Source organism: Electrophorus electricus, chromosome 18, assembly GCF_041902795.1.
Source record: "Electrophorus electricus isolate QZ-2024a chromosome 18, ASM4190279v1, whole genome shotgun sequence".
Taxonomy (NCBI): Eukaryota; Metazoa; Chordata; class Actinopteri; order Gymnotiformes; family Gymnotidae; genus Electrophorus; species Electrophorus electricus.
The window spans coordinates 20,527,510-20,537,500 of NC_137514.1; the positions used below are offsets into that span (position 1 = coordinate 20,527,510).

The 9,991-nt window shown below is 50.3% G+C and overlaps 1 protein-coding gene across 1 annotated transcript in view; it reads right to left on the minus strand.

The window, feature by feature from the left end:
- Window positions 1-2,582: 2,582 nt before the first annotated feature.
- The window catches only part of slitrk6 (SLIT and NTRK-like family, member 6), an 11,497-nt gene continuing 4,088 nt past the window's right edge, over window positions 2,583-9,991 (minus strand). Inside the window, exon 2 of the mRNA XM_026996071.3 lies at window positions 2,583-5,980. Within this exon, the coding sequence (XP_026851872.2) occupies window positions 3,509-5,968 (2,460 nt within the window). The 5' untranslated portion in view covers window positions 5,969-5,980 and the 3' untranslated portion in view covers window positions 2,583-3,508. The remainder of the gene's footprint in view (window positions 5,981-9,991) is intronic.

Sequence of the window (9,991 nt, forward strand, 5' to 3'; positions counted from 1 at the left end):
CTCAGTGGAAGGACAGTGAGACACTGGCAAGCTATGAAACATTTAATTACATCATCGGAGCGGTTGGGTGAGGGGGTTCCAGGGAGACCGGGACGTCTGAACGTCCCCGGGGGGTGTATGAGAGAGACGTCTGTGTCGTCGCGGAGACGGAAGTGTAGCCCGCCCCTGTGTCGGCAGGTGTGCGTCAGGGCGAACGCGGCGGCAGCTAAGTGGCACTCGGCCTCTTTTAAAGTGTCGGCAACTGAGTTCTAAAAACTCCCGAAGGTTTACGGTTTGTTAGTCAGGAATAATTAAGGAACGGAGATTCACGCATCATTCACACGGGCGTAAAAACAGCGTCACCTGATGATGGTGTGATCTGCTTTCAGACGCTCTGTAATGGAGCTGAGATCAGAGGTGGCAGACAAAGTCTAAACTTATTCCCCTGTGTTTTTCCAGACACACCGAGCCTCAGAAAGTGCCATCGATATCCGCATGAGGGACTTTACGGCCCAAGGTGTCTGGAGTTTGCATAAACAGGGAACTTTCAGGCTGTTTTCTGTCCCTGGAATGTGCTGTTTATCCATGTCCATCCGGGGAATGTAAAAATAATGCGGCCGTCAGATAACATTCCAGCCTGGCATGTGTATAATAATAGCAGATTTATACCTGCTAAAACATCACCTCCAGAGTGTGTTTGTGTGTGTGTGTGTGTGTGTGTGTGTGCATGCTGGGCTGATGCGTAGCTAATGCGGATGGTCTGCAGGGTGTGTGTGTGTGTGTTTGTGTGTGGGTGTGTGTGTGTGTGTGTGTATAGCTAATGCGGATGGTCTGCAGGGTGTGTGTGTGTGTGTGTGTATAGCTAATGCGGATGGTCTGCAGGGTGTGTGCGTGTTTGTGTGTGGGTGTGTGTGTGTGTGTGTGTGTGTGTATAGCTAATGCGGATGGTCTGCAGGGTGTGTGCGTGTGTTTGCGTGTGGGTGTGTGTGTGTGTGTGTGTGTGTGTATAGCTAATGTGGATGGTCTGCAGGGTGTGTGCGTGTGTTTGTGTGTGGGTGTGTCTGTGTGTGTGTGTGTGTGTGTGTGTGTGTAGCTAATGCGGATGGTCTGCAGGGTGTGTGTGTGTGTGTCTTTTGGCTGCATGGAGGTCCCCTGCCTCAGCATTCAGAGACACACACGTATATTTGATCAGCCCAGCAGTGTACTGTATGTCTGAAGGCCCCTATCTCTCTCTCTCTCTCTCTCTCTCTCTCTCTCTCTCTCTCTCTCTGTTGCTCTTCCCTGACAGACAGGGTCTCCCTCCGCTATCTGCAGAAGCTGTTTACACACAGGTGTCAAGTGTGCACAGCTTACGCAACCGCTATGAGCTCATGCAAACACTTTTTATGGCCCACCATTCACATGGGCTCGGCTTTGCCTGATAAATATCCTTGAATGTCACACGCAGCATCGGATTAGAAGGAGAATGTACATATAGTGGTAATAAATATTTACACAGCAGACGTTTTCTGGAAAGGCTCGGTTTGGCCCGTCAGGGCTTGGTTTGGCCCGTGTAGATGACGCCAGTTGTAAGGACCATAAGAGTGATTTTTCTGCACGTTTCATTGTGGTAGGCCTTTTAGAGAGCCAGTCACACACGCACGCACGCACGCACGCATGCACACTTTTCGCAAGAGCATCAAATCAGCGAGGAATGTCTTTGTTCTTTTATTCCATTTTCTTTCTAACTTTCTTTCTTGTTTTATTGCCTAACATTTGAGCGTGCACGGAGCCAGACTGCTGAGCTCCAGCCGCTTTGAGGGAGCTCCTCGAGCGATTTGCATACATGGCGTAAAGCTGAAAGGGCGCGAACCCAAAAAGCAAACTCCGCCCTCGAGGAACCGCGCGCCCGTGTCCCCGGTGAGCTCCGAGAGCGCGCAGAGGCGATCGATTATCCCACCGCACGAGAGACGCCCGCGGATATTTAAAAAGGGCAGAGAGAGAGAGAGAGAGAGAGAGAGAGAGAGAGAGAGAGAGAGAGAGAGAGAGAGAGAGAGAGAGAGAGAGAGAGAGTTAAGTGCGTTAAAGACACCTGGGAGGGTGAAGGACAAAGCCGTTGATTTACGCTTGCGTGACTTGCCTAGTTGACGTTCACTGACGTTCATTCTCGGTCCTGGCACGCACGTGCACAGACTCACGTGCGCTGATCCAGCCGTACAGGTGTGTGTGTGTGTGTGTGTGTGTGTGTGTGTGTGTGTGTGTGTGTGTTCCACATCGGCTTCTCTCTCGTCTCTCAAACATATTAGCTTTGGTACAAAACTTGCTTTTTTTGTTTTTTTAATAACCTGCTTTATTGAATGTGTGTAAAGTAATCTAGAAGTTGTGCACAAATCAGGAAGGAAAAAAAAAGAAGGAAATCTTATATTTCAGTACAGGAATTAAATATTCCATATTTAACTGTAGCACTCCATAGAAATTGTAAATGCTTGTAAAACATATACATATACATACATATATATATATATATATATATGGCCGGTGTGTGTGTGTGTGCGTGTGTGTGAGTGAGTGTGTGTGAGTGAGTGTGTGTGTTATATATATATATATATATATATATATATATATATATATATATATAAATAAAACCGGTGTTTCTTACCATACAGTATATGATGTGCATTTGTCTGGTGTAACACAGACTTAATATAAAACGTATTTACACCTCACCAGAGATTAATCATGACCACATTAAAAGGCACACAAACATATAAATGTTAAATTATCTACAAATATATACAGAATAAATACATTTCATTTGCGCTGATAGAAAATAAAGCTTTGGTGCTTGTACATACAGTAAAACGTTTCAATTCTCTTTCCTTCCTTTTGTTTTGGCTCTTTTTTCGACTGGCATCCTGAATAGCTATCATGCTGAGAGAAATTCTGTTTTATAATTTACAATCCTCAAAGAAATTCAACTGCCCGGTACAAGCCAGTAGCCAGACTCGTCCGATACCGCGCACGACGCGCGATCCCCGCGCAGGACGCCCCTTACTCGTAGTAACCCCGATTGTCGCGTGCCGTCTCTGAAATGGCGTGCCGAGTAGTGCAATTCTTTTCTTTAAATGATGACTTGCAGCAATCGCTGGGACTAAAGACCCAGAGAGAGGAACAGCGTTACGGACAGGGAGCGTTACTGTGGCCTCAGTCTCCGCGGGCTAGAGGTAAAACGGAACGAGTGCTTCTCGGATCTGTCACGAGGATAGATTTAAAAAGCACTGGGGGGGTGGTTTGGATTTTTTCCATGGCACATGAGATTAATGGCAAATGTTCAGTAATGAACAGAACCAATGGACATGATGACCCTGACTTCCCACTCTCTGGCTGAATTACGTTAGGCCTCGGTGTCCTCTGTCCACCGCGGGGTTGAAACAGGAGGGTTAAGTCTGCTCGGTAATCTAACAGTTCACAACGACAGCTACAACATGGAACAATAAAGGCACTTTAGGCGTGGTCTTCGCACCCGCGCGGTTGCGGCCGTGGACGCGGCTCAGGTGAATGCCGTCTGGTGCTCCAACACCTCTAGGTAGTCCGGCTCCGTGTGGAGTTTGGCCTTCAGTTCGAAGTACTCGTCGGTAGTCTGCTCCACCGCGACCTTCCTCGGCCTGGCGTACACCAGCGCCTCCATCAGTTTCAGCTCCTCGTGTTGGCCGGGAACCATCCCGTCGGTGGCCGGTGGGAGCTGGGGGATGTTCCTCTTGAGGTATTCCGTGATTCCAAGCTGCTGCAGCTCTCGCTCTCGCTCCAGGAGGCTTCTGTACAGGGACCCGGGGTCAGCCAGCGGGACGAACTCGCCGGGGCGCTCGTTAGGTGTCGGGGGCGACCCCCTGCCCCCGTCGGTCAGGCCGGCGCGGCCGCGGCACGGTTTCTCGGCCTCGTGGTCCTCCGGGTCACGCTCCTTGTGCCGTGAGCAGTAGCTGGGGTTCCGGCACACCTGGACGACGGGGCTTCGGGGCACCGGGTCGTACATGCTGCCACCGTGCCGCTCCGCCATGTGGTGGGTGGTTTTCCGACCATACATGCTATAGTGGAGGTGGATGGGGCTGCTCTCGCGAGGCTGCTCCTCCGTCTGCTTCGACTTGGATTCCCGGCGCCGCCGGTGCAGCACAAAGACCGCCACCCCGGCGGAGCAGAAGATGACGGTGAGGAAGAGGATGAGCAGGCAGAGGATGAGGACAGAGAGGGGAATAGCCTCGGTGAGTGAGTGGAAAAAGCCGCCAGTGCCCAACTTTGGCGCCGCCGTGGGCTGGAGCCCGAACTCGGCTGACGACGAGGAGTGGGTCACCAGGCCGGGGCAGAGAACGTCGGTCTTCAGACTCCTGATCTCGCCGCTGGATACCTTCCTGGGGCTGTGACACAAGATGGGTCCTGTCGCCATATCTTTCTTCAGTCTCTCAAGCCACTGCTTCAGGCTGACCAGGTCACAGGTGCAGTCCCACGGATTGTCTTCCAGGTGAATCTGCTCTAGGAAGTCAAGCTGATCCAGCACGTTGCTTACCGGCAGGTGCGTGAACAAATTCGTCCTCAGGTTCAGCTTGGTCAGGGGCACGTTCCTGAATATCTGCGCCGGCAGAGCACTGAGTAAGTTGTTGTTCAGGAACAGGAGCTTCAGTTTGGTCAAGGGGTTGAAAGATCCAGCCTCTATCTCCTTGATAACATTGAATTCCAGATACAAGCTCTCCAGGTTGTGCAGGCCCAGAAACATGGTTGCAGAGATCTTCCCTAATCGGTTTCCATTGAGGTAAAGCTTTTTCAGGTGGCTCAAACTCAGGAAGGTTTCGTTGTCTACGTAGTCGATTTGGTTGTTTGCCAGATTCAACAACTCCAAACTGTCATAAGTGACAAAGTCGTATTTCAGGAGTCTCTGAATCATGTTGCCAGTCAGGACAAGCTTGCTGGGACTCTGCTGCAGGATCCCCAGGTCCGATATCCTCTGAATCCCGCTGTCTTCACAGTGGACGAGGAACCCCGCGATGGGATGGCGGAAGCAGGAGCACTGCGCGACGCACAATGTCCTTGGGGCGTGGGCGGGTGTGGGGATCTTGGCGTCATCCCCGGTGTCCGGCACTTGGAGCACCCTCGTGGAGGGCGTGACCGCCATGTCCAGAGACTGCGAGGGCTCCTCCAGGCTGATCTGGGTGTGTGAAGGACACAGGACGTCCCTCTTCACCTTGGCGAGCATGCTCCCCCTGAGGTGATGGGGGCTGCTACACACCACGTCCCCAATGGATGCTTGCGCGCGCATGTTTTCCATCCAGATCTTCAGGTGTACGATCTGGCAGTCGCACACCCAGCTGTTGTCCTCCAGCAGGAGCTCGATGATGCGGCCCACGTGCTCCAGAAAGCCCACGTACGGCAGCGTCTGCAGCCGGTTCCCGCGCAGGTCCAAGTGGGTCAGCGGCACGAAGCGGAAGATGTTGGCGGGGAGGAACTCGACGGCGTTGTCGTTGAGGATCAGGACCTTGAGGCGCACCAGCTTGCTGAAGGCCCCGGGCTCCACCACACGGATGAAGTTCGTGTCGGCCTGGAGGTACTCCAGGTTCACCAGGCCATGGAACGTGTCCTCCTTCAGCATCACCAGGAAATTGCTGTTGATGTGCAGCTTCTTCAGGGATCCCAATGCGCCGAACACCCCTGGCTCCAGCTCCTGGATGCTGTTGGCACCCAGGTGCAATGTGACGGCATTCTCGAAGCGCTCCATGTCTTCCGGAAGCAACTCCACCAAGTCGTTTTTGTACAGGTTGAGGTGAAATGGCCTGTCCCACCCTACCTGGACCTCTGAGATCTTTTTAATGTTCCTGTCCTCACAGTTCACATGTAAAACTCCATCCTTCTCCTCACAGGAGCACAAACCATCACAGGCTCCTCCGAACCAAGACTCAGGACCCTCACTGTCCCGTAAACAAGCACAAGTGAGGAGGGAATGGAAGATGATGAGCCTGGACAGCATCTTCCCACGGCTCTGAAACACACAAGAAAAGAAGACCAGAGATTACTGCAGACTTTGGATACCACAACATGAAAACGAGAATTTTGACGAACACAGAATCAAATATCATGGAAATATCACATCATTAATAAATCACGGAGCAGCAGTCAGACGGTAACTGCTTTATTTAATAAATAAATAACATTTAACTTAGTAAATAAATAATATTTAATTCAATAAATAACGAGAAATACATAGAATATAACATTATGCAGAACAAGCTGACCGGGAGTAAAAGTTTTGTTTGTTAGTACCTGCTTAGTACCCTGGAGCTTTCAAACCTAGACACTGTTTCAGTACTGTTCAGAACATTCAGTAACATGGACATCTCTTCAGTACTGTTCAGAACATTCAGTAACATGGACATCTCTTCAGTACTGTCTAGACCATTTCAGTAACATGGACACCTCTTCAGTACTGTCCAGAACATTTCAGCAACATGGACACCTCTTCAGTACTGTCTAGACCATTTCAGTAACATGGACATCTCTTCAGTACCGTCTAGACCATTTCAGTAACATGGACACCTCTTCAGTACTGTCTAGAACATTTCAGTAACATTGACACCTCTTCAGTACTGTCTAGACCATTTCAGTAACATGGACACCTCTTCAGTACTGTCCAGAACATTTCAGCAACATGGACACCTCTTCAGTACTGTCTAGACCATTTCAGTAACATGGACATCTCTTCAGTACCGTCTAGACCATTTCAGTAACATGGACACCTCTTCAGTACTGTCTAGAACATTTCAGTAACATTGACACCTCTTCAGTACTGTCTAGACCATTTCAGTAACATGGACACCGCTTCAATACTGTCCAGAACATTTCAGCAACATGGACACCTCTTCAGTACTGTCTAGACCATTTCAATAATATTAACCCCTCTTCAGTACTGTCTAGACCATTTCAGTAACATGGACACCTCTTCAGTACTGTCCAGATCATTTCAGTAACATGGACACCTCTTCAGTACTGTCCAGACTATTTCAGTAACATGAACATCTTTTCAGTACCGTCTAGACCATTTCAGTAACATGGTCACTGTTTCAGTACTGTCCAAAACTTTGTTACAGAACATGAACACAACCTCGACCATGTGACCCTGCCACAGTGCTGACACAGAGTGCATGTTGGGTCGAGTTGGAACCTCATTAAGTGTTAATCCTAGCCTATAAAAAGAACAGATGAAAATGCATTTAGACAGAGTCTGTCTCTTAAGATTCCTACAAGATAGAAATAAACACTGTAATGGCCTTTGTGGTTTATAATTTTGCTGGATTATTCACAGAACGAAAAAGTGTTTGACGGTTGCAGAAAAGCAAAAGCGTCTGAAGCGTTTCCGCGGGAGTTAAGTCTCGGTATTAAAAAGAAATATGCTCACTGTGTTGGAAACTGGAGCCAAAATGGTGGAGGGATGTAGATGCCTGATAATCAAAGACCACCGCGGCTGGAAACACTGACACAAAGTAGTGGGAGGGCAGAAAGGTCGATATAAGGCTACAAATGACAAGACAGCCTTTAAACTGGACTTCAGGAGATCTCTCCTGTCAGAATTAGGCAGGTGTGCTTGTCAGAGAGAGAGGGAGTGAGAGAGGGAGAGAGAGGGAGGGAGAGAGAGAGGGAGGGAGAGAGAGAGGGAGAGAGGAAGGGAGAGAGAGAGAGAGAGGCCCTGAACATGATACAGCAACTTGTGTTTCTTTTGATGTTTCTCATGAAGGAAAGCTCTGATAAAACACACACACACACACACACACACACACACACACACACTCACACGCATGTGCATGCACACTCGCACACACGCACACACACTCACTCACACAGACTCACACACACACACTCACGCACATGTGCACACACACACACTCACGCGCACACCCGCACACTCGCACATGCGCATACACGCACACACACTCACTTACACACACTCACACACACACTCATGCGCATGTGCATGCACACACACACACACACACACTCACGCGCACACACGCACACTCGCACACTCGCACACGCGCACACACTCACTCACACACAGTGTCATCTATTTCCAATTCTAATCATCATTATTGTTACTTTATTGTAATTATCATGTAACTTATTGTTAGTGTTGAATATATTTAATACTTTCTATATCATTTATTAAAAGGGGGTGGGCAAAAATGAAAAACAAAACCAAAAAAACAGTGTTGGCATGTTGGTTTTGTTTGCTGTGAAAGCAGTGTTCTCTTAACGGACTGGCCAATGGGCCTCGAGCGCCTCGGTATTAAGCGTGTGATTGGTCAGCTTGCATGGATCACATTTCATTCTGATGGCTCCATTACTCACGGCAGGCGCAGTCACTGCTGAGCCGCTGCTCAATTTAAAAGCGATTTGACGTTTGTTCCGGAACCGATCGGCCAGTCGGGTCACCGTGGGCCCATGCGATCTCTTTCTCTGGATTCGATTGGCCGCGAGGGTCACTGCAGTATCAACCCGACGTGTCCCCGTCAAAGATCACACTGCGATTCCACTCCAGTTTCATTTTGAGCGAAGCAGGCCGCGCGCTCTCCGTACACAGGGCGGTCTTTGATAAAGTAGCGTGCGAGGTTGTTTACCTTCTCCTGGCCCTCCGCCACAGAGAGAAATAACTCCCGCTCTCTCACCGGCGCTAATGTCATTCCCAGCCGCCGAGGGGTCCGCGTCGCGCTGAAACCTCCCCGGGGCCGGGCGCCTCCGTGAGCCGGACAAACGCACGGTTCTGTTGATTTCCCCACTGAAATCAGGAAGCGACGGATGGGGCAGACACCTCGGGCCCGTCCCCGCCGAGCCGCGAGCAGAAGGTGACGGCAATCAAAACTCGCCGCCGCCTTCCCGCCCCAGAGATGGCGGCTCCGGGGTAAACACAATTGGATTAAAATGACACAAAAAATATCAAAGAGGCAGAAAGTCCCCGCTGTTCGCCAACGGGCAGCCGGTCGGGGTCCGTCGGGGCCTGGCCTCGCCGTACCCGCGCTAATTCCCCGGAAGCCTGTTTGTCGCCATAGTGATCCAAAACCCCCATAATAAACCTTTAACGCGTGTTTCTGTGGTCGTAGGAAGACGTGGATTGAAACAAAGGAACCGTTTTTTGTCAAGAAGGCTGCCATTTCCATCGTATCACGACACGTCCACGCTGCGCACGGGCCGCATACAGTGTCGGTTCCAGACAACTGTTCTTTGGTGACGTCTAGCTCTGCCTAACTCCTCGGGGCTGTTGTGACCTTGTTTTTGCGGGCAAACCCATTTTCATAACACAGGGATGCTCTTATCTTATCGCGGGGGGTGTAATTCAGTATGCGTGGGCTTCGCGTGTGTGTGGGGCCGGGCCATGTGCGCATGTCCTGCGGTTTGTGGTGATGAAGTTCAGACAGGACCGTGCCGCGGTACAGGGACGACTTCCTGTTCTCAGGAATTGATTCCTGGGGGATGGCAACATGCACAGACGACACGCTAGTCAGTGCCGGCGTGTTGCTGGATTTTGTTTTGCCACGTCTATGCCCCTTTGCATGGACTCCTCATGAATCGATGAGAATGCTCATCTCTGTGCTGACCCACAGTAGGCACGGCGTCCCGTGGGACGGGGCTGGGAGAAGAGCCGTTATCCGCACCGCTGTTGGAGGAGCGGCTCTGCGGTGCTGGCGGGAACATAGCTGGCACGTCTGCACGCCTCATCCCCTTGCTGACCACGTCAGCCTCCACCCGTATGGCTGTAACACCAAAACTCTTCTGCGTGGGAGCGGAAATAACCCTCCTTTCTCCAGCTCTGACTCATAACTTATGGAAAACATAAAACATATGCACGCGCTGTCCTGACTCAGAACAGACTAAGCAGAAAGTGTTTCAGTGCATTGTGAATGCATGCAAATGGTTACATTAAGGTTAGCGTTATGGTTAGGGTTAGGGTTAGGGTTAGAGTTAGAGTTAGGGTTAGGGTTAGAGTTAGAGTTAGAGATAGAGT